The sequence below is a fragment of the Diabrotica virgifera genome, chromosome 7 (assembly GCF_917563875.1).
Source record: "Diabrotica virgifera virgifera chromosome 7, PGI_DIABVI_V3a".
Lineage (NCBI taxonomy): Eukaryota > Metazoa > Arthropoda > Insecta > Coleoptera > Chrysomelidae > Diabrotica > Diabrotica virgifera.
Genome location: NC_065449.1, coordinates 85,701,114 through 85,725,470, shown reverse-complemented (window position 1 = coordinate 85,725,470; position 24,357 = coordinate 85,701,114). Strand labels below are relative to the sequence as shown.

At 33.8% G+C, this 24,357-nt stretch overlaps 1 protein-coding gene, 1 long non-coding RNA gene, 8 other non-coding genes and 6 pseudogenes across 11 annotated transcripts; 2 read left to right on the top strand and 14 right to left on the bottom strand.

The window, feature by feature from the left end:
- Nucleotides 1-1,545: 1,545 nt before the first annotated feature.
- On the bottom strand, nt 1,546-4,239 carry LOC126887711 (uncharacterized). The gene is made up of 2 exons (XR_007699154.1): nt 4,090-4,239; nt 1,546-3,936 (listed from the first exon to the last, which is right to left on the bottom strand). It is a non-coding gene; the product is annotated as an uncharacterized LOC126887711 (long non-coding RNA).
- A 4,011-nt stretch (nt 4,240-8,250) lies between these two features.
- LOC126889157 (5S ribosomal RNA) lies at nt 8,251-8,368 on the top strand (annotated as a pseudogene).
- Nucleotides 8,369-8,674: 306 nt separating this feature from the next.
- LOC126889133 (5S ribosomal RNA) lies at nt 8,675-8,792 on the top strand (annotated as a pseudogene).
- Nucleotides 8,793-10,513: 1,721 nt separating this feature from the next.
- Nucleotides 10,514-10,631, bottom strand: LOC126889131 (5S ribosomal RNA; annotated as a pseudogene).
- Nucleotides 10,632-10,935: 304 nt separating this feature from the next.
- Nucleotides 10,936-11,054, bottom strand: LOC126889097 (5S ribosomal RNA). The gene has a single exon (XR_007699901.1). It is a non-coding gene; the product is annotated as a 5S ribosomal RNA (ribosomal RNA).
- Nucleotides 11,055-11,358: 304 nt separating this feature from the next.
- On the bottom strand, nt 11,359-11,477 carry LOC126889096 (5S ribosomal RNA). Its single transcript, XR_007699900.1, has one exon. It is a non-coding gene; the product is annotated as a 5S ribosomal RNA (ribosomal RNA).
- Nucleotides 11,478-11,782: 305 nt separating this feature from the next.
- LOC126888993 (5S ribosomal RNA) lies at nt 11,783-11,901 on the bottom strand. The gene has a single exon (XR_007699796.1). It is a non-coding gene; the product is annotated as a 5S ribosomal RNA (ribosomal RNA).
- A 305-nt stretch (nt 11,902-12,206) lies between these two features.
- On the bottom strand, nt 12,207-12,325 carry LOC126888991 (5S ribosomal RNA). The gene has a single exon (XR_007699793.1). It is a non-coding gene; the product is annotated as a 5S ribosomal RNA (ribosomal RNA).
- Nucleotides 12,326-12,630: 305 nt separating this feature from the next.
- On the bottom strand, nt 12,631-12,749 carry LOC126889139 (5S ribosomal RNA; annotated as a pseudogene).
- Nucleotides 12,750-15,707: 2,958 nt separating this feature from the next.
- Nucleotides 15,708-18,216, bottom strand: LOC126887707 (uncharacterized). Of its 2 annotated transcripts, XM_050655375.1 has the most exons (5): nt 17,716-18,216; nt 16,808-17,322; nt 16,445-16,738; nt 16,000-16,381; nt 15,708-15,948 (listed from the first exon to the last, which is right to left on the bottom strand). In XM_050655375.1, the coding sequence occupies exons 1-5, from the start codon at nt 17,732-17,734 to the stop codon at nt 15,779-15,781; spliced, it is 1,380 nt and encodes a 459-aa protein (XP_050511332.1). In that variant the 5' UTR covers nt 17,735-18,216; the 3' UTR covers nt 15,708-15,778. The 2 variants fall into 2 exon arrangements, with proteins under 2 accessions (XP_050511332.1, XP_050511331.1); XM_050655374.1 differs by having other exon boundaries at nt 15,708-16,381.
- Nucleotides 18,217-18,740: 524 nt separating this feature from the next.
- LOC126889142 (5S ribosomal RNA) lies at nt 18,741-18,859 on the bottom strand (annotated as a pseudogene).
- A 305-nt stretch (nt 18,860-19,164) lies between these two features.
- LOC126888990 (5S ribosomal RNA) lies at nt 19,165-19,283 on the bottom strand. Its single transcript, XR_007699792.1, has one exon. It is a non-coding gene; the product is annotated as a 5S ribosomal RNA (ribosomal RNA).
- A 305-nt stretch (nt 19,284-19,588) lies between these two features.
- Nucleotides 19,589-19,707, bottom strand: LOC126888989 (5S ribosomal RNA). The gene has a single exon (XR_007699791.1). It is a non-coding gene; the product is annotated as a 5S ribosomal RNA (ribosomal RNA).
- A 305-nt stretch (nt 19,708-20,012) lies between these two features.
- LOC126889138 (5S ribosomal RNA) lies at nt 20,013-20,131 on the bottom strand (annotated as a pseudogene).
- A 304-nt stretch (nt 20,132-20,435) lies between these two features.
- On the bottom strand, nt 20,436-20,554 carry LOC126889108 (5S ribosomal RNA). The gene has a single exon (XR_007699912.1). It is a non-coding gene; the product is annotated as a 5S ribosomal RNA (ribosomal RNA).
- A 305-nt stretch (nt 20,555-20,859) lies between these two features.
- LOC126888988 (5S ribosomal RNA) lies at nt 20,860-20,978 on the bottom strand. Its single transcript, XR_007699790.1, has one exon. It is a non-coding gene; the product is annotated as a 5S ribosomal RNA (ribosomal RNA).
- Nucleotides 20,979-24,357: the final 3,379 nt, after the last annotated feature.

Sequence of the window (24,357 nt, the reverse complement as noted above, 5' to 3'; positions counted from 1 at the left end):
CATCGATCACATTTTTTTTTCTGCGAAGGGGTGGACAAACGGGTAGTTGTGATTCTGCACCCGAATTAACGTTTAAATGCCCATTTAAGAGAACGTGAAGTTAGCCCGAATAAAGAAATAAAAAAAAATTACAATTAACGAGGGGGTTGTTTCGCACTTTAAGGGGTTGGACAAACGCTGCGAAGGTGTGGACAAACGGGTAGTTGTGATTCTGCACCCGAATTAACGTTTAAATGCCCATTTAAGAGAACGTGAAGTTAGCCCGAATAAAGAAATAAAAAAAAATTACAATTAACGAGGGGGTTGTTTCGCACTTTAAGGGGTTGGACAAACGCTGCGAAGGGGTGGACAAACGAGTAGTTGTGATTCTGCACCCGAATTAACGTTTAAATACCTATTTAAGAAAACTTGAAATTAGCCCGAATTAAGAATTAAAAAAATAATTACAATTAACGAGGGGGTTGTTTCGCACTTTAAAGGGCTGGACAAACGCTGCGAAGGGGTGGACAAACGCTGCGAAGGGGTGGACAAACGCTTAGTTGTGATTCTTCAAACAAAATTAACTTTAAAACACACGTTTAAACGGACGTGAAGTTAGCCAGAATTAAGAAATAAAAAAATAATTACAATTAACAGGGGGGTTGTTTCGCACTTTAAGGGGTTGGACAAACGCTGCAAAGGGGTGGACAAACGCTTAGTTGTGATTCTGCACCCGAATTAACGTTTAAATGCCCATTTAAGAGAACGTGAAGTTAGCCCGAATTAAGAAATAAAAAAATAATTACAATTAACGGGGGGTTGTTTCAGAGGGTGGACAAAAAAAATTATGTGGTGGACTAACATGGACAAACGATGGACAAACAATATAGCAACGCTTAGTTGTGATTCTGCACCCGAATTAACGTTTAAATACCCATTTAAGAGAACGTGAAGTTAGCCCGAATTAAGAAATAAAAAAATAATTACAATTAACAGGGGGTTGTTTCAGAGGGTGGACAAAAAAAATTATGTGGTGGACAAACATGGACAAACGATGGACAAACAATATAGCAAGAGTTTTTTTAAATTTTCGAAAATTTGTGGATTTGTGAAGTTAGCCCGAAAAAAAATTTTTGTTTATAACAAAGAATTGATGGGTGGACTAACGAAATAAAATGGTGGACAAACGTGGACAATCAATGGACAAACGAATGGCATCAATCGCATTTTTTTTCCCGACTTTTTCGGGCTAACTTCACGGAGCTCAAAATATCCCTAAAAATGTAAAGCATAAATAAGTCTGCATATTATTACCAAGTCTCCATAATCGTACTTAACCATATACAAATATGTGGTGGATTTGACAAATATTCAAAATATTTCGATAAAAATTGACTTTTCGAAAAAGCAATAAGAGGCAAAAAAGTTTTTAAAACGTGTTTAAATGGTACTACAATAATAATTAAATTGAAACGTGCACAAAAGTTTGGGGGGTTTAAAGGAACAAAACCCCCATAAAATTTTTATGGGGTGTCCAAATTTTACTATAGTTTTTTCGTAAGATACTGCTGCCATAATAATGCCACATGTCCATTTTCAATAAAAAATCTCTAATAGTTTTCGATATATTGGAAAAAATCACTTCATCTTGTAACTTCAAATGAATGATAAAGGCACAGAGACTTAGATGGCGAGGTCACATTGAAAGGATGCCAAACACGAGGACTCCAAAAATGGTACTAAACTACACTACAGCTTCAAGAAAAAGAAGAGGAAGGCCGAAAAATAGATGGAAGCAAGAGGTCGAAAAAGATTTGGAAAGAATGGTGCTACAGGGTTAGAAAAGAAAAATGAATAACAGGAAGGAATGGAGAAAAATCACATATCAAGCCAGAGAAGATCTCAGTACATAAAGAAACGTGAAAATGAAGAAAAAAAACAAACTTTTCAAGCCATGGGCCTCTAGGACCCTTGGTGCTATTATATATATATATATATATATATATATATATATATATAACTTCAAAGGGCTGTAACTTTTCTTGTGTGCACATTTGTACTAAGGTAAGTTAGGTCCAATCAAACTATTTTTGGTCCCAGAATATGTGATTAAATTTATGACCTGTATTTTTGTTACACCCTGTATATATCTACATACTTCGTCTAATTTACTAACTGTTGCGCGTCATCCGCGTCGTAGCCTGTGAGGTTGCATGATACCAACACGAAATATTTAGGCGGTAGGTGTGTTCTTTTTTAGAATCACTTTGCCGAGTACACTGGAATTACAGCCACTAGACATATTTTATTATATATGCGTAGAAATAATATTTGAAGATTTCTATTAATGTTAACCTAAAGAAATACACAATAATATGTTTCATTTAATTTGTATAAATGGATTATAAAGCGTTTTTATGAAGCAGATTTGTTCGGATCACACTGTAACTGTAATCGAACGAAGGTGACATTTTAGAATAAATTGGTAACATTTATTTGACAGTTACGGTGATGACACTTCATATTTGTTTATATTCTTTACTATAAGTATCTGTTTTATTTATTATATTTACTGTTTTTATTATTTACTTTACTATAAAAAGATCCTCTACTATAAAAATATAAATTTCACCTAATTTTATAACGACTTGGAATAATCGAGGTATCTGACAACTTTTTTAGTTGTTATTGTAGACATACTTATACAAAGAAACCTACCGGCTTTTTGCCAAGAGTTCGGAGCCGTTTTTTAATTATTAACAATGCAGTGCAAAAATTTTGCACTGCAAATCTTAAAAGATTATAACTTAATTCTTGTTCTCTATTTCTTAAGTTTTTACTTATTTACATTGAATATTAATTTGTTTTGTTGTATAATCCACGTTTACAATAATTATGTGACATATTTGATTTAAAATGGATTCAGGATCTTTTTATACTTTGGCAACTATGTCAACTTAGATCTCTGGCGTAGATAATGACCTGCAACAGTAAGTAAATTAGATGGACTGTAGGTTATATTTGGTTCTTGGGACATCAAAGTATATTTTTTAGACATTCTTAGTCACTAATGTGACATACCTCCGATTTGTTTTTTCATGAGTTTTGTAAGAGAGACTAAAAACTTTTTTTATAGTCACCTCCTGTTTTCATATATTTTTTGACATGTTTTGTAGTAAATTCAACTATCTATTTACTACAAAACATGTCAAAATTTACATGTGAAAGCAGATGATCCTAAAAATGGTTTTTCGTCTCCTACAAAATTCATGAAAAAGCAGATAGGAGAATTATTGTACATTACAATTCTCTGATGTTTGGGAAAAAGGGCTTAAGTCAGAATTGCACATCGATAATGTTTTGATGATTTCTACAGTACTGTAGTAGATTCTACTGTACATACAGTTTACATCTACAACAGTTTTTTTCTGGTCCAGAAATCATCAAAACATTATCAATGTGCAATTCTGACTTAAGTCCTTTTTGCCAAACATAAAAAAACAATCTGGTCATAACTGACCAATGAGCAATTTTAATTTAACCTAAATTACTACTGTTTCTTAAAATGAAGAGCTTACCCCATAGCGTCTCTTATCTAATCTAACAAGATCGTGCACTATTCTAACATACACAGGCACAGCACACAAGCACTATGCTCCGTTTTTCACTATCACCTATCACTCAAACAAGTTCAAAAGGATTTGTCCTCTTCAATCTTCTAGTTTGCCCAGTAGTATCGAGGAGCTGGATTTCCTCGATATTCTTGAACTTATGAAGTTGATGCTCGTGACCCTGCTATCTTCTTGATATTTGTAAGTAATAACTTATTATGCATGGACAATGTGGACTTTCTTCCAACTAGCCATTACACTTTTTATATCTCTCTTTTGCCTTTCATAGCCACAAGGCTATACATTTCCTTCTTGGTTTTTTTTTGTAGGCCACTTTCAGCTGATTCTAAAAAAAATTAAAATGAACGGTAATTTTTCTATTCTTTACAATTAAAAATCAAAAGAAATAGGTACCTATTTACAGGTAATAATATGCATGTATAAATGATTCGTTTCATAAAGAATAAAGAAAATTGAAAACGGATTTTATAATACTTACAAAATTGTTTAAACAAGAGATCTAGCCAGAGCCCAGAGCAAAAACTAGCAGACAGTACAGCAAAAAAGCCACTAATTTCCATTTCCCACACCCCCTTATCGATGCATTTTTTTCCAATCAAAATTTTTACTTTTTTACTAAATTTTTAGGTTATCGTTATCGGTTATGTTATGAAAATGAAATGTGATGACCAATGACCACGAGACGCTACATAGATACTCGCGCGGCAAATTTGAAAATGAACGCAAATTGAACAGTACAATAAATGGCCTCTCTTAAAATCTTGTAATGGAAAATTTTACCCCTCCAGGAAGACATTGTACTATGTTCATAGAATATCTTGTGGTAACTTTCCACCCATAATTTAATCAGATAGATGTTCACGGAATAGAACGGTAGTACCTACATTCCTGGAATGTTTTGTGTTGTTAGGATTAAACTTCTATTTTATTTATTCTTGAATATTTCCTATTGTTAAACATTGTAACCAATAATTTACAAATAAGATTTTCATTACATTACATAAAATCAAAAACATTTTTTGGATATTAAACTATATAGTTTGTTTATAATTGTAATAATTGTATATACAATTTTGAATTAAGATTTAATCTTTTCGATTTAAACTACAGTAAAACCTGTGTTACCGGTCCCCTGCAAACACCGGCCACCTGTACCTACTAACGGTCAGTTTAAAAATTCCCCAAACCAATTACAGTAAAACCTGTCAGTAACGGCCACTAAAAATGAAAAAGCTATTGGCCGATATAGAAAGGTGACCGGTATTGCCAGTTTTTGTAGTCTAGATATAATTGGTTTGGGGAATATTTAAACTGGCCGTTAGTACAGGTGGCCGATTTTATCAGGTGGCCAGTAACACAAGTTTTACTGTATATCTAGACTACAAAAACTGGCAATAACGGCCACCTTTCTATATCGGCCAATAGTTCTTTCATTTTAGTGGCCGTTACTGACAGGTTTGACTGTATTTCATTAACGTAAAGTTAACGCGTAAGTTAATATTTTATTGAATTATTTTGCTATTTGATCCCGTAATTGGTATAATGTGTCCAATATAATATATACGCGTTCATAAAACGTCCGTATTTCGTCCAGTATGGACGTCCAAAGGACGTTCAACGTCGGACGTCCAAAGGACGTCCATATTTATTCCGTCCGAAGGACGTCCAACGTCGGACGTCCAAAGGACGTCCATATTTATTCCTTCCGAAGGACGTCCAAAATGGGACGTCCAAAGGACATCCGTTTATAGTCCATGGACGTAAGGACCAAAAATGGACCTATTTTGGACGTCCAAAGGACGTCGTGTGCTATTAGGGATGTTGTTGCCTTCCTTTTTTCCTTGTTTAACTTTTGATATTATTTTAATAAGAATAACACGGGCCCATTGACAAAAAAGAAATACATATTATGAAAGTTGTACATTCAAGTGTAATATTATTCAGTAGAACTATGCAGTGGCGTGCTGGAACTTTTCAAGCGGCCCGGTGATTTTATAAAAAAGCGGCCTCCCATCCTTATTTTATCTTCTATTATCAGAACTTTTATTTCTTATTTATAAAACAAAAATACTTCTTCTTCTTCTTCTATTTGATTAAACATGACTCTGTCTGTTTTTTCAATGTGCCTCTAGTAAGTTGTCGTTCCATCGTTTTCGTGGTCTTCCCACTGATCGTCTTCCTATTGAGAAACCGTCTCTCGCTGTCTTTACCACTATATTTGTTGTGGCGTATGTGGTCATTCCATTCTATTCTTCTGTTTCTTATCCAGTTATTAATATTGTCCACCTTGAATCTCCGTTGTATATATTTACTTCTAGCTCTGTGTCCCATAGATTACCATCTTACCATCGATTTTTTGAAGGGTTTTCATCTCCTCTGTTTCGAGCAATTTTTTTCCTCTCTGTGTCGGGTCGTGTTTGTGCCGCGTATGTCGTTATTGGTCTGACGAGTGTTTTGTAAATTCTGCCTTTCATTTCTTTTCCGACATTTTTATTTCTCCATATTGTGTGTCATTTAGACAACCTGCTGCTCTGTTTGTTCTATTCACTTTATCTTCCACTTCTGTTTCGAGCCTTGCGTAGCTAGATAACGTGATGACTAGATATTAAAACTCCATCACTTGTTCTATTAGCCCTCCAGCTCCAATTTACATCTTATTGGATTTGCTGTTATAACCATGCATTTTGTCTTTTTTGGGGAAATTGACATGTTAAATTTTCTGGCGGTTATGTTAAACTGGTGCAGCATACGTTTGATACGTTATAAGAAATGTTTGATCTCCTGCGAAGAGTTGAGTATGAAAGCAATAAAGTTGGTCTAAAAATCAATAAAGCTAAGACAAAAATAATGGTGGCCGACAGATTCTACACTATTCAACTGACTAACGTCAGGAATGTTACAAGAATACCAGATAGTAAACACCTTTGTCTACCTCGGATCTAGTATAAGTGACGATGGTACGTGTGAAGCAGAAGTTCGAAGACATATTGGTATGGCAAAAAATGCGATGAGTCTCGTAACTAAAGTTTGGAAAAACAAATCTATCTCTCAAAATATCAAGATGAGACCGGTGAATGCCCTTGTATTCTCAATATTTCTATACGGGTCAGAGACTTGGACTCTTTGAGTCCAAGTGTTGTGCTTTTGAGAGCGGATGCCTTTGAAATTTGGTGCTGGAGAAGAATGCTGCGCATATCTTGGAAAGCTCATAGTACAAACGTTTCCACTCTAAACCAACTCGAAATTAAAAAAAAAAAGGCTGTCCACAATATGTCTGCAACGAATTCTGCAATTCTTCGGTCACGTGGTTCGCAGAGGTTACGATAGTTTGGAGATATTAATTGTTTCTGGGAACGTTCCGGGGAGAATATCAAGAGGACGATCACCAACCAGATGGTCCGACTAAATTAAGAATTCAGCTGGAAAGTCATTCTGCGAAGCTCTTAGCGCCATAACAGACCGGCGACTGTGGCCGGCCACTCTCTGGATCCACAAAAGTGGTTTACCGTGGGTTCTTATGCGAGCGACTGTGGCCGGCCACAGTCGTTCGTCTGTGATGCAACGTCCACTCCACATAAGAACCCACGGTCAATCATCGGAAATAGGAAAATAACTTTTGTGGATCCACAGAGTGGCCGGCCAGAAGGCCACAGTCGTCCGTCTGTTATCGGCGTTAGAGCAGCTGAAGATAGATACCAATGGAATAAAATTATTAGGAGGAATCTTGGAAGAAATCACGACCCTCAGTGATGGGGAAACGACAAGAGAGAGAGAGAGAGAGAGAGAGAGAGAGAGAGAGAGAGAGAGAGAGAGAGAGAGAGAGAGAGAGATCCGTTGTAAATCATCTTCACTTTGAGTCATTAGTATTTCATCGTCTGTTTGCATTGTTTGTTTTAAGTTGTTTTTCCATCTATAGAAAATATTATAAAATCTATATTATACATATTTATATTTCTATTCTAATGGATCTATCCTCGCTAATTTCAAGATAACCGCGATACATCGCCTGGTTCTGTCCACTCAGCAAAATCGAAAACATCAAAAAATGCTTAACGAACTTTTCCCAGAAACACATATCTAAACAAAATATATACAATTGCTGAGTCGTATGTCGTATTTTGTTTAAGAGTCTGTGTTTATATTATCAGCCGAATAATATCTATTCTACTATTCATGACTCAATTGAACGTCTTAATTTTAACCGTTTTGAAATACAGGGTGTGTATAAAACATACAACTGGAATTAATGCAATATTATTCAAATGGCTCGAACACTATGTATGGAAATACAATATTTTTGAAATATTTTGTTAATATCATTCGATTAGAAATTAAAAAAAAATGTTGTTACATCTAAAATTTTTTGTGAAAAAAACTTATTTGACCGGCCTCAAGAGGCCGCGGCCTCTCGGTGATTGCACCGATTCATTTATATGGCCAGCACGCCACTGGAACTATGGCATGTGTTCTATAGTTTAGCAAAGCAAACGAGAAGAAAAGCAAAAAGAAACCAGTATATTGCAAATACAATTATGCAATAGAAGAAACCGAATCAGAAACATTTTACATGAGAGAGCAACCTCTCACAATCTGGACTATCAGTTACTCATTTTTATATCAACTTGTTTCATCTATAATCGGCAACGGCGATACCACACTGAATTAACCGGTTCTCGTCCGATCACCGAAGTCAAGCAGTGTGGGTGCGGTTAATACTTGGATGGGTGACCGCTTGGGAATACCGCATGTTGTTGCCTTCCCTTTTTTTCCTTGTTTAACTTTTGATATTATTTTAATAAGAATAACACTGGGCCATTGACAAAAATGAAATACATATTATGAAAGTTGTACATTCAAGTGTAATATTATTCAGTAGAACTATGGCATGTGTTCTATAGTTTAGCAAAGCAAACGAGAAGTAAAGCAAAAAGAAACCAGTATATTGCAAATACAATTATGCAATAGAAGAAACCGAATCAGAAACATTTTACATGAGAGAGCAACCTCTCACAACCTGGACTATCACTTACTCATTTTTATATCAATTTGTTTCATTTATAATCGGCAACGGCCATACCACATTGAATATCCGGTTCTCGTCCGATCACCGAAGTCAAGCAGTGTCGGGTGCGGTTAGTACTTGGATGGGTGACCGCTTGGGAACACCGCATGTTGTTGTCTTCCTTTTGTTCTTTGTTTAATTTTTGATATTATTTTAATAAGAATAACATTGGGCCATTGACAAAAACGCTAAAAAATCATAGCATGTGATCTGTCTTTAAAAAGACAACCAAATGGCAACGATGACAGTAAAATTCTCGCGTTAAGGCCGCGTCTCACCATCACCATCAAATAATTTGATCAAACAGTTTGAGCAAACTTGACGTACTTGAGGAAGTACGTCAAAGTGACGTCACAATTGCAGTTTTTTTGAAATTCTAAAAATCTGTGCTCTCACTATCAGTCTAGTTTGATCAAATTCTTTGTATTGAGTTGTCTAACTTGTTTGTACTTTATTTAAAATTAAAATTTTTCATTATTATCCACAATGAACACTCAGGATGTGACGTCACTAACTGTCACTTTGTGTCACTAAGGCCCCGACTCACCATCAAATAATTGACAGTTATTTGATCAAACTTGACAGTTAGTGACACAAAGTGACAGTTAGTATGTATAGTTTGTGTCACTAGTCAAGTTTGACTGTCAAGTTTGATCAAATAACTGTCAATTATTTGATGGTGAGACGGGGCCTTAACTGTCAAGTTTGATCAAATTATTTGATGGTGAGACGCGGCCTTTAGAGATTCCATAGTAAATCACGAGGGAAAATCAGGAAAAAACTTCGTGATACTATCCCGACATTTATTTGAATGTGAACAATTTTATATAGGTGAAACATCAAGACCATTAAACGTTAGAATAAGTGAACATCAGACTTATATTAAAAATAGAGAATTTGATAGATCTCAAATATATCAACACGCATGGGATAATGAACATGGAGTTCAGTGGAGAGCTTCAAGTATAGTCCTGAAAGAAAGAGATAGTAAAAAGAGAAAAATCAAAGAAGCGGCTCTAATTATGCTAAATGAAACCAATTGTGTCGCAAATTCCTCGGTAGAATGCAGTAGGATGTGGTTACCCATATTGAAAGAGGAAGTCAATAGAAAGAAAATACCACGATTAGTAAGTCAATAACATATCGAGTTAGTACAAATTTTATATTTTAGTATTACTTATTGTATATCTATGTATTATTAATATTATTTATAATTCAAACATATTAAAGTCAGAATTTGGTATTAGTTTTTTGAAGGTAATTTAAATGTAAGAACAAATACTTACGATGTCGGGATAGTATCACGAGGTTTTTTCCTGGTTTTCCCTCGTGATTTACTATGGAATCTCTAACGCGAGAATTTTACTTTGCTCCCTCATGTAAAATGTTTCTGATTCGGTTTCTTCTATTGCACAATTGTATTTGCAATATACTGGTTTCTTTCTGCTTTACTTCTCGTTTGCTTTGCTAAAATATAGAACACATGCCATTGTCCTACTGAATAATATTACACTTGAATGTACAACTTTCATAATATGTATTTCATTTTTGTCAATGGCCCAGTGTTATTCTTATTAAAATAATATCAAAAGTTAAACAAGGAAAAAAGGAAGGCAACAACATTTGGTTTCTTCTATTGCACAATTGTATTTGCAATATACTGGTTTCCTTCTGCTTTACTTCTCGTTTGCTTTGCTAAAATATAGAACACATGCCATTGTCCTACTGAATAATATTACACTTGAATGTACAACTTTCATAATATGTATTTCATTTTTGTCAATGTCCCAGTGTTATTCTTATTAAAATAATATCAAAAGTTAAACAAGGAAAAAAAGGAAGGCAACAACATGCGGTGTTCCCAAGCGGTCACCCATCCAAGTACTAACCGCACCCGACACTGCTTGACTTCGGTGATCGGACAGAACCGGTATATTCAGTGTGGTATGGCCGTTGCCGATCATAAATGAAACAAATTGATATAAAAATGAGTAAGTGATAGTCCAGGTTGTGAGAGGTTGCTCCCTCATGTAAAATGTTTCTGATTTGGTTTCTTCTATTGCACAATTGTATTTGCAATATACTGTTTTCTTTCTGCTTTACTTCTAGTTTGTTTTGCTAAAGTGTAGAACACATGCCCTAGTCCTACTGAATAATATTACACTTGAATGTACAACTTTCATAATATGTATTTCATTTTTGTCAATGGCTCAGTGTTATTCTTATTAAAATAATATCAAAAGTTAAACAAGGAAAAAAGGAAGGCAACAACATGCGGTGTTCCCAAGCGGTCACCCATCCAAGTAATAACCGCACCCGACACTGCTTGACTTCGGTGATCGGACGAGAACCGGTATATTCAGTGTGGTATGGCCGTTGCCGATTATAAATGAAACAAATTGATATAAAAATGAGTAAGTGATAGTCCAGGTTGTGAGAGGTTGCTCCCTCATGTAAAATGTTTCTGATTTGGTTTCTTCTATTGCACAATTGTATTTGCAATATACTGATTTCTTTCTGCTTTACTTCTAGTTTGTTTTGCTAAAGTGTAGAACACATGCCCTAGTCCTACTGAATAATATTACACTTGAATGTACAACTTTCATAATATGTATTTCATTTTTGTCAATGGCTCAGTGTTATTCTTATTAAAATAATATCAAAAGTTAAACAAGGAAAAAAGGAAGGCAACAACATGCGGTGTTCCCAAGCGGTCACCCATCCAAGTAATAACCGCACCCGACACTGCTTGACTTCGGTGATCGGACGAGAACCGGTATATTCAGTGTGGTATGGCCGTTGCCGATTATAAATGAAACAAATTGATTTAAAAATGAGTAAGTGATAGTCCAGGTTGTGAAAGGTTGCTCCCTCATGTAAAATGTTTCTGATTCGGTTTCTTCTATTGCATAATTGTATTTGCAATATACTGGTTTCTTTCTGCTTTACTTCTCGTTTGCTTTGCTAAAATATAGAACACATGCCATTGTCCTACTGAATAATATTACACTTGAATGTACAACTTTCATAATATGTATTTCATTTTTGTCAATGGCCCAGTGTTATTCTTATTAAAATAATATCAAAAGTTAAACAAGGAAAAAAAGGAAGGCAACAACATGCGGTGTTCCCAAGCGGTCACCCATCCAAGTACTAACCGCACCCGACACTGCTTGACTTCGGTGATCGGACGAGAACCGGTATATTCAGTGTGGTATGGCCGTTGCCGATTATAAATGAAACAAATTGATATAAAAATGAGTAAGTGATAGTCCAGGTTGTGAGAGGTTGCTCCCTCATGTAAAATGTTTCTGATTTGGTTTCTTCTATTGCACAATTGTATTTGCAATATACTGTTTTCTTTCTGCTTTACTTCTAGTTTGCTTTGCTAAACTATAGAACACATGCCATAGTCCTACAGAATAATATTACACTTGAATGTACAACTTTCATAATATGTATTTAATTTTTGTCAATGGCCCAGTGTTATTCTTATTAAAATTATATCAAAAGTTAAACAAGGAAAAAAAGGAAGGCAACAACATGCGGTGTTCCCAAGCGGTCACCCATCCAAGTACTAACCGCACCCGACACTGCTTGACTTCGGTGATCGGACGAGAACCGGTATATTCAGTGTGGTATGGCCGTTGCCGATTATAACTGAAACAAATTGATTTAAAAATGAGTAAGTGATAGTCTAGGTTGTGAAAGGTTGCTCCATCATGTAAAATGTTTCTGATTCGGTGTCTTCTATTGCATAATTGTATTTGCAATATACTGGTTTCTTTCTGCTTTACTTCTCGTTTGTTTTGCTAAACTATAGAACACATGCCCTAGTCCTACTGAATAATATTACACTTGAATGTACAACTTTCATAATATGTATTTCATTTTTGTCAATGGCCCAGTGTTATTCTTATTAAAATAATATCAAAAGTTAAACAAGGAAAAAAAGGAAGGCAAGAACATGCGGTGTTCCCAAGCGGTCACCCATCCAACTAATAACCGCACCCGACACTGCTTGACTTCGGTGATCGGACGAGAACCGGTGTATTCAGTGTGGTATGGCCGTTGCCGATTATAAATGAAACAAATTGATTTAAAAATGAGTAAGTGATAGTCCAGGTTGTGAAAGGTTGCTCCCTCATGTAAAATGTTTCTGATTCGGTTTCTTCTATTGCATAATTGTATTTGCAATATACTGGTTTCTTTCTGCTTTACTTCTCGTTTGCTTTCTAAAATATAGAACACATGCCATTGTCCTACTGAATAATATTACACTTGAATGTACACCCAACAAACATATAATAGCTGGTCAAGCTAAATACTGAGTACTGCAGCTGATTAGTAGTCGCATAAAAGTGACAAAGGCTGTTTAAGCTATTTTGCTGTTTAATATGTCGAACAAACACTGCTTCAGATTATTTGTAAGCCCTTTTGCAGCCAATTGACTTAAGCTGAATATTAGACTGGAGAAGCGCTATTTAAGGCACTTTGTATTATAGTATTCAGCATATCTTATTCAGCTGAATGCTAAGCTGAACTAGCGCTGCTGCAGAATTTTTGTCTACTTTTGATCAACAATGTAAAAAAAAACTGAACAAGAGGCTGGGGAAGCGCTATTTAAGTCAGTTCATAATACATTATTCAACCTTCTCTATTCAGTTATATTCTGGGCTGAAATAGTGCTTGTCCAGAACTTTTGTAAGTACTTTTAATCAGCAACTTTATAAAAGCTGATATAAAGCTGAAAAGGAGCTTTAATTTAATTAAATCGTTCATATTCGTTGCAAAAGGTGTATACTTAAGTTCGATGAAAAATGGCTTCTGCAGCTGATGATTATTAAGTATTATACAATTGCTTATATTTGCTATATAATTTTAATTATTTAGATAAAAGATATACACTGTGCTTTACTTAATATTTAAAAAATATGGATAAAAAATCAATTCAAAATTTTAAAAAAATAAAAAAATCTGGCCATTATTACCGAAAATTAAAGGTAAACCGTTCAAATTATGAAGAGTTTTTAAAAAATCTATATGCACCAAGTAGTGTTTCTTCTCATTCAAAAGCTAACGACACAGCATCAGGATCAGGTAATTTTGTGAGTATATTTTAAATAAAAAATAATTTGTTACATAGGTTCTAAAGAACAGGAGTGTATCTTGACATCAAGTGATCTTGACGATAATCTAATGGAAACCAGTGAAACATCAGATGATGGTGACCAGTTTATTGATGAAGACATTTTTAAAACAGAAGATACTGAAACGCAATTATTGCCTTGTTCAAGTACCGAATTAGGAAATTGGGCAATCCGACATAATATTACACATGCAGCTCTAAAAGATCTCCTACAAATAATCAAGAGACAGTATGATTCTAGTTTATTTATCGATGCTAGAACATTATTAAAAACGCCAAAAAATACGAAAAAAAGTTGTAAAGTTATACAGGGTGGAGAATATTGGCATCAAGGTCTTGACGTTTGTCTAACGAACACTTTTAAAAACTTGTCAAAAGACATGTTAATACAGCTCAATGTAAATATAGATGGGTTGCCAATATATAAAAGTTCCAAACGTCAGTTTTGGCCAATTTTATGTAGCATATATGAAATGCCTGATATACAACCTATGATTGTTGGCATTTTCCATGGAAATAACAAGCCTCTAGATATAAATGAATTTTTGGAGCCTTTTGTTGAGGATGTTAAGCGGCTGCAATCAAATGGACTCTGTGTTAATGGGCATATGATTCACATAAAAATTAGATGCTTTATCTGCGATTCACCTGCACGGGCATTTATTAAAGGTATCTGTTTTTTTTAATTATTGCTTAAATTGACTAGTTTATTTTACAGGTGTAGTCAATTTCAATGGGATTAATGGATGCCTTAAATTCACTACTGAAGGCGAATATTCTTATCTTTCTCGAACTGTTGTATTTCCTGATATAAAATGTCCTCTTAGAACTGATGCAAAATTCAGAAGTAAACATTATGGTAAGCACCATAAAGGGCAAGAGTCACCAATTTTGAAAATTTCCGAAGTTGACATGGTGCAGGATTTTATAGTAGCAGATGAACTACATCTTTTAGAGCTAGGTGTGATGAAGCGTTGTCTAACAGGATGGAAAGATGGTTCTATGGGTTTCTCAAGTAAGCTATGTGCTCGTGATATTGAGAGGATCTCCAAACATTTAATATCTGTGAAACTTCCATCTGAAATTCATCGTTCCACAAGAGGATTAGATTGCCTGGCATACTGGAAAGGAGTAGAATGGCGCAATTTTCTTAATTATATTGGAATTGTTATTTTAAAAGATGTGTTGAACACTGACGTTTATAAACATTTTTTACTTCTTTTTGTTGCTGTTAGAATATGTTCTTCTGACATGTATGCTGAAAATCGTTCGGTTGCCCAATTAATGTTTGAAAAATATATAGATGATTTTAAGATTATTTATGGCGTACAATTTATTACAAGCAACATTCATAACTTAGAACATGTGGTTGATGATGTTAATAGATTTGGACAACTTTTTACAATATCTACGTACCCATTTGAGAATACATTATTTCAACTAAAAAAATTATTGCGCCAAGGAAATAACAGTTTGCAGCAAATTGTTAATAGAATTGGCGAAAGAAATTTAATATTGAGCAATGATACAAAAAAGACAAGTTTACAGCCAGAAATTAAGAAAAGGGGGAATGTTATCAAGTGCTACATTTATTCTCATAATTTTTGTTTAAGTAATGTTTTCAAAAATTCATGGTTTTTAACAAATGACAATGACATTGTTCAAATGAATTCTGCATCAGAAAAAGGTGGTAAAATATTCATACATGGAAAATCTGTTAAGAAAAAAGAAGATTTCTTTAGTTATCCCATTCGATCATCAAATTTACACATATATATTTGCAACATTACAAATTTAAATAATATGAAACTTTATTTGCTAGAGAATGTTGTTTGTAAAATGGTTGTTATAAAATACAATGAAAGTAAAATTGTTTTTATTCCTCTTCTACACACTATTAAAAATAAACAAAACTTGAATGTAAATTAAAAAGTTTTTTTTAATAAAAATGTTCTTTTAGTCCGTGTCTGTATCATTATTATCTTCCTCTTCAACCTCGTCATGTTCTATTATAGCATATTCACCGTCAGCTTCATATTTTTCCATACCATATTCATCGTTATCTTCATCATATTCTTTTTCTTCATTAAATGATTGCTCATTTTCATAAAAAATTTCATTTTCGCCTGAAATAATAATTTTTATGTTATACATTTTTTTAATATAGGTACCTTTACCTTGTCTTTGAGCAACACCTTTTCTGTTTCCACTTAAACGTTGTTTTTTAACCATTGATTTTTTTCTTCTATGTATTGAAGATTGGCGGATGCCTCCAGTTAAACTACGCTTCTTTGCATTTCTTGTAATTCCAATTATAAATTTTTTCAACAAAGCCTTCGAAAAATCTTTATTGGAACTTTGGACTATTGTAAAAAACACTTCTAAAATATTTTTGCAATTTTTAATACAACATTTTTCAGTGTTGCTTCTACTTCCTCCCGTCCACGAACACTGCACCATAAATTTTTTCTCAAAAAAATAATCTACAATACTATAGCAGGTATCCAAACCATTACTAGTATCAGGAATATTACCAATAATTTTTTTAAAATAATTTCTCTAGAAAACAGTATCAACATTAAATTTAAAAGATTAAATGAAAACTGAAATAATATAACTTACTACTTTCTTTTCATAATTTGGATCTTTGAGATTTTCCTCTAATTGACTTAACTCCTGTGAGGTTGAAACGGCATGAAATTCAAATTGAATATTGTCATCATCCTGATGATTGTTTTTAAAATTCTGCATTGCTGACAATAATTTGGCATCAAAATCTGATTTAATTGCCGCAACTGCCTTCACCAACATATCTTTTACGCTCTCTGTTATATCATTTTTAAACTGATTAAATTTTTGCTCAATGTCATTCAACTTGTTAATAATGTCGTTTTTACTTTCTTCTCCAATCAAAGGCTTATAATTAAGGGTGCAAAAAAAAAGTAATTAAAGTAATAATTTTAAATGTTTCCAATAAAAACTTACCTGTTCGATGACATTTAAAAACTGCGCATTTGCAATTGCTTCAGGAGAAATAATTGCCTCATCCGAAAAATTGGTTTCCAAAATTATATTTTCGCTTTCAACAACAGGCTCAGGAGTTTCTTCCGGTATGATTGGTTGAAACGAACAAAATTTTGACGATGATGATGCAAACAGAGTTTCAAAATTTTGTTGACTAGTGACCTTTTTTGTGTTTCTTACTTTATTTTTTTCTTTCATTTCTCCTAAAACCTCGGAATCAGTTGAAGACGTTGCCGAACCTCCCGACATTTCTAAAAGTTCAGTTTCAGCTGCAATGCGATTTTTATAATAATTTCTTTTGATGCGACATATTATTTTATTCCACGTAATGTCTGGAGTAGAATTGACATCCTTTATCAGATTTTTCACGTTTTTTGGTGGCCAAAATAAAATTTTGTTTTTTATCCACTTGTGTGGAACAACAGTTAAGACCGACCTTCCAGCTTCTATCGTCTCAACGATTTTAAAATGGGGTTCTGTAATAAATTAAACTAATTAAAATTTCAAATATTAACTACAATATTACATAGGTACATAAGTAGAAAAAAAGAAGTTTTAAATTTCATCCAATGCATAGGCAACTCATATTACGTTCTTATAATAATAAAAGTATACTTTTTATTTACCCATTATTTTAATTAGAAGATTTGTAACTTATTAGTAGTTTGTTAATATCAGTCTCCTTATATATCCCAGGTTTATTCTAATTATTTAAGACCAAAATATTTCATAATTTAATAAGTTTAATACTAAATGTAAAAAAATAATTAACCTAACTTTTTTTAAATGTATAATATTGATAATTATTAATATCCATTTTTACAAACACTTTGTATACTTAAAGAATAAATAATAAACAACGTACTTACCTGGATTACACCTATTCATTTTGACTTAAAACTTACGCAAAAATCACTATAAAAATAGGAAAAACAAATAAATTTTGATCTCCGTTTACAGACAAGACAGTATTTTCGCGGTAAATCCCAGGAGTGTTTTGTTCTGCTAATAATCAATCTCAATTCAGCTAAAATTTAGTGAATGTGGCGTTGTTTACTTTTGCAGAAAGTATTCAGAAGTTATTCAACTAAAATTCCGATAATTATTTTCAGCTTTTGTTCGACAAATAAACAGCGCTTCTTCAAATTTATTTCAGCTGTTGTTCAGCTTCCAAAGCATTTCATTTATACAATAAAATACACATTTTTGGTAAGTGCCCGATTAGCTCAGTGGGATAGGCAGTGATATATGGATCGAGAGGTAGCAGGTTCAAATCGCACAGAAGACACTATAAAATAAAAAAAGTAAGTATTACGATTTTAAATAAAATAATAAAATAAGTGTGAAATTGAAGTTAAAAGAAAGCTAATGTCGATAATAAATCGTAATAAATATATAAAAAAAAAACATTTTTGTTTTATTTATAAAAAGCTGAAGAAGAGTTGAAAAATAGACTGTATAATATCTGCAAAAGCTACTTTTCAGCAAGGAAACAAATTATATAACACGTGAAAATTGGTCAAAAGCAGCTGAACAAAGGCTGAAAGTAAAGCTGTTTAGAAACTGAATAAGTATTTCTTCATTTTGCAGAAGTGGTACAGTAGCAATATGAATAGCCATATAAAAGTTGAAGAAGCGCTAATAAATGCTACTTTATTCAGCTTTAAGCTGATTATCTTCTCCTTTTTCGCCTGTTTAGAATCTGAACAGATGCATAAACAAACTAATCGACTACCTTTGTTCAACATGCAAGCTTCTAAAATTAGCTGATGAAACGTTAAATCAACTTAAAATGTTTGTTGGGCAACTTTCATAATATGTATTTCATTTTTGTCAATGGCCCAGTGTTATTCTTATTAAAATAATATCAAAAGTTAAACAAGGAAAAAAAGGAAGGCAACAACATGCGGTGTTCCCAAGCGGTCACCCATCCAACTAATAACCGAACCCGACACTGCTTGACTTCGGTGATCGGACGAGAACCGGTATATTCAGTGTGGTATGGCCGTTGCCGATTATAAATGAAACAAATTGATATAAAAATGAGTAAGTGATAGTCCAGGTTGTGAGAGGTTGCTCCCTCATGTAAAATGTTTCTGATTTGGGTTCTTCTATTGCACAATTGTATTTGCAATATACTGTTTTCTTTCTGCTTTACTTCTAGTTTGTTTTGCTAAAGTGTAGAACACATGCCCTAGTCCTACTGAATAATATTACACTTGAATGTACAACTTTCATAATATGTATTTCATTTTTGTCAATGGCCCAGTGTTATTCTTATTAAAATAATATCAAAAGTTCAACAAGGAAAAAAAGGAAGGCAACAACATGCGGTGTTCCCAAGCGGTCACCCATCCAAGTACTAACCGCACCCGACACTGCTTGACTTCGGTGATCGGACGAGAACCGGTATATTCAGTGTGGTATGGCCGTTGCCGATTATAAATGAAACAAATTGATATAAAAATGAGTAAGTGATAGTCCAGGTTGTGAGAGGTTGCTCCCTCATGTAAAATGTTTCTGATTTGGTTTCTTCTATTGCACAATTGTATTTGCAATATACTGTTTTCTTTCTGCTTTACTTCTAGTTTGCTTTGCTAAACTATAGAACACATGCCATAGTCCTACAGAATAATATTACACTTGAATGTAAAACTTTCATAATATGTATTTAATTTTTGTCAATGGCCCAGTGTTATTCTTATTAAAATTATATCAAAAGTTAAACAAGGAAAAAAAGGAAGGCAACAACATGCGGTGTTCCCAAGCGGTCACCCATCCAAGTACTAACCGCACCCGACACTGCTTGACTTCGGTGATCGGACGAGAACCGGTATATTCAGTGTGGTATGGCCGTTGCCGATTATAACTGAAACAAATTGATTTAAAAATGAGTAAGTGATAGTCCAGGTTGTGAAAGGTTGCTCCATCATGTAAAATGTTTCTGATTCGGTGTCTTCTATTGCATAATTGTATTTGCAATATACTGGTTTCTTTCTGCTTTACTTCTCGTTTGTTTTGCTAAACTATAGAACACATGCCCTAGTCCTACTGAATAATATTACACTTGAATGTACAACTTTCATAATATGTATTTCATTTTTGTCAATGGCCCAGTGTTATTCTTATTAAAATAATATCAAAAGTTAAACAAGGAAAAAAAGGAAGGCAAGAACATGCGGTGTTCCCAAGCGGTCACCCATCCAACTAATAACCGCACCCGACACTGCTTGACTTCGGTGATCGGACGAGAACCGGTGTATTCAGTGTGGTATGGCCGTTGCCGATTATAAATGAAACAAATTGATTTAAAAATGAGTAAGTGATAGTCCAGGTTGTGAAAGGTTGCTCCCTCATGTAAAATGTTTCTGATTCGGTTTCTTCTATTGCATAATTGTATTTGCAATATACTGGTTTCTTTCTGCTTTACTTCTCGTTTGCTTTCTAAAATATAGAACACATGCCATTGTCCTACTGAATAATATTACACTTGAATGTACAACTTTCATAATATGTATTTCATTTTTGTCAATGGCCCAGTGTTATTCTTATTAAAATAATATCAAAAGTTAAACAAGGAAAAAAAGGAAGGCAACAACATGCGGTGTTCCCAAGCGGTCACCCATCCAACTAATAACCGCACCCAACACTGCTTCACTTCGGTGATCGGACGAGAACCGGTATATTCAGTGTGGTATGGCCGTTGCCGATTATAAATGAAACAAATTGATATAAAAATGAGTAAGTGATAGTCCAGGTTGTGAGAGGTTGTTCCCTCATGTAAAATGTTTCTGATTTGGGTTCTTCTATTGCACAATTGTATTTGCAATATACTGTTTTCTTTCTGCTTTACTTCTAGTTTGTTTTGCTAAAGTGTAGAACACATGCCCTAGTCCTACTGAATAATATTACACTTGAATGTACAACTTTCATAATATGTATTTCATTTTTGTCAATGGCCCAGTGTTATTCTTATTAAAATAATATCAAAAGTTCAACAAGGAAAAAAAGGAAGGCAACAACATGCGGTGTTCCCAAGCGGTCACCCATCCAAGTACTAACCGCACCCGACACTGCTTGACTTCGGTGATCGGACGAGAACCGGTATATTCAGTGTGGTATGGCCGTTGCCGATTATAAATGAAACAAATTGATATAAAAATGAGTAAAGTCCACTTTACATCAACAATAAATTGGACAAGAAATTGACCAAGTTATTCAAGGCCAAATTTGACGTGTAAAAGCACACTTTGACATCTAAAGTGGACTTTACATCAACAATAAATTGACCAAGTTATTCAAGGCCAAATTTGACGTGTTCTCAAAGCACAATTTGACATCCATATTTGTTCGTTATTAACTTGACGTCAATAAATTCGTGAATTTCTTGAAAGCAAAATTTTCTTGTCCTCAAAAAAATTGAAGGAACTTGGAATAAATGTTGTAAAAATGTCAATATTTTCAGTAGTACCAATGCAATGATTTTTTTATTAGAAGCTTTTGAATGGCGTTTGTTTCTTTGTTTGAGTAAAGTGTTTGATTTGAAACAGAATAGAATAGAACAGATTAATAAAATAAATAAAATAGGGAGATAGATTAGAATAGATATACAGGGTGTCCCGAAAAGATTGGTCACAAATTATACCACAGGTTCTAGTGTTAAAAATAGGTTGATTGAACCTCATTTACCTATATACAATAGTGCACACACAAAAAGTTACAACCCTTTGAAGTTACAAAATGAAAATCGATTTTTTTTCATATATCGAAAACTCTTAGAGATTTTTTATTGAAAATAGACATGTATCATTCTTATGGCAGGAACATCTTAAAACAAAATTATAGTGAAGTTTGTCTACCCCATAAAAATTTTATGGGGGTTTTGTTCCCTTAAACCCCCCAAACTTTTGTGTACGTTCTAATTAATTCATTATTGTGATACCATTAGTTAAACACAACGTTTTTAAAACTTTTTTACCTCTTAGTACTTTTTCGATAAGCCAGTGTTTATCGAGATATTTTGAATATTTATCAATTCCACCACATATTTGTATATGGTTAAGTACGATTATAGAGACCTGTTAATAATCTGAAAATTTATTTATAATTTACATTTTTAGGTATATTTTGAAAAAGAAGCCACATCTCGATAAAAGGTGACTTGTCAAAAAAAGACTAAGAGACAAAAAAGTTTTAAAAATATTATGTTAAACTAATGGTACAACAATAATAGTTTAATTGGAACGTACACAGATATTTGGGGGGTTTAAAGGAACAAAACCCCCATAAAATTTTTATGTAAATATATTAAAAAAGAAGCCGCATCTCGATAAAAACTGGTTTATCGAAAAAATACTAAGAGGCAGAAAAGTTTTAAAAACGTTGTGTTTAACGAATGGTACCACAATACTGAATTAATTAGAACGTACACAAAAGTTTGGGGGGGTTTAAGGGAACAAAACCCCCATAAAATTTTTATAGGGTAGACAAACTTCACTATAATTTTGTTTTAAGATGTTCCTGCAATAAGAATGATAAATGTCCATTTTCAATAAAAAATCTCTAATAGTTTTCGATATATTAAAAAAAATCCATTTTCATTTTGTAACTTCAAAAGGCTGTAACTTTTTTTATGAGCACATTTGTACTAAGGTAAGTTAGGTTCAATCGAACTCTTTTTGACCCCAGAATATGTGGTATAATTTATGACCAATCTTTTCGGGACACCCTGTATAGTATAGTATAAACTTGAAATAGAATAGAGTAGAATATAATAGAATAGATGTAATATATATGTAGATATAATACTTACTAATAAAGTATTTGATTTAAAACAGAATAAAGTAGAATGTAACAGATTAAATGAAATATATAGATAGATTAGAATAGATATATAGTATAGAATAAAGTAAAATATAATATAATAGGTGAAATGATTGTGAAAAGCAATAGTTTTAAGTACCTAGGATCGGTATTACAGAGTAATGGAGAAATAGATGGAGACGCATGCAGTAGAATTAGGGCTGGATGGATGAAGTGGAAAGAAGCGAGTGGTGTGTTGTGTGACAGAAAAATTCCAATGAAGCTGAAGGGAAAATTCTATAAAACAGCCATAAGACCGGCTATGATGCACAGAACTGAATGTTGGGCAGTGAAAAAGAAAGCGGAACAACGAATGCATGTGGCGGAAATGAGAATGCTTAGATGGATGAGTGGAGTGACAAAGAAGGATAAAATTAGAAATGAGTATATTAGGGGAAGTCTAGGTGTGGCACCAATTGATGCCAAAATGAGAGAGCATAGGTTAAGATGGTTTGGTCATGTTCAACGTCGAGACGTTAATCACCCAATACGAAGAATAGCTGAAGTGCAGATTCCTGGAAGGAGTAGGAGAGGAAGACCAAAGAAGACGATAAGGCAGGACATGTTGGTAAAGGGGATTAACATTGATATGACCCAAGATAGAATTGTGTGGAGAAATGCAATTAGGGAAGCCGACACTGCATAGGGATAAGGCAAAGAGAATGATGATGATGATAATAGGTGTAATGTGTAGATACTTATATAGAATAGGTTTGAAATAGAGTAGAATATAATAGAATAAAGAGACTCTATACCTACATAGATACATCCCTAATAGCACAAGGATGTCCTTCACGGACTTTAGGGAGGTTAGTTTTCGTCCAAGGAACATCCTATTTTGGTCCAAATGTCGCGCTACCGAATGTCCGTTGGACGTCCACTTAAGGTCCGAAGGGACGTACATTGGACCTTAATCGGACGTCCTAGGGGACGTAAATTGGACCTTAACAGGACGTCCTATTTTGGTCCAAATGCCACGTTGCCAAACGTCCAATGGACGTCCACCTAACGTCCGAGGGGACGTTCAGTGAACGTCAATTGGACCTTCATAGGACGTCCCAGTTTGGTCCAATGTCTTGCTGCCGAACGTCCATCTAACGTCCTGAGAGGACCTCCGGTGGACGTCTAGCATCGATATTTAGACCTGTGGAGAATGTATGGTGGGAAATAAAAAATATATTTTTAAGGAACTTATATTACATCTTATATTAAGCTTGTCATGCACTGGGAGCTATACTGTAATATATGTATATTATATCATATCACTCTCTATAGTAATGAGTGAGCCTGCAGACAGGGAACTAATGGTTCCGTATGTGCAGGCTCACTCATTACTATAGTGAGAGATGTGATATAATATATATTACAGTATAGCTCCCCGTGCATGACAAGCATAAGGAAGTAACCTATAACCTTAGAACTAACAAAAAAATTAAATAAATACTCTATTTAAATTATTTTTAAACATATTCAGAGATATATCAAAAATTTCAATGTGTTTGTCATTTATAAGCTTACAGTAACGATCTATAGGTGAATTTTGGCCATAACTTGTGCGATGGAAAGGAATATAAAATGTTATAAAATCACCTCTTCAATTTCTAGTTTGTATATCAACATTAATACACTGTAATAGATCACAGCAATCT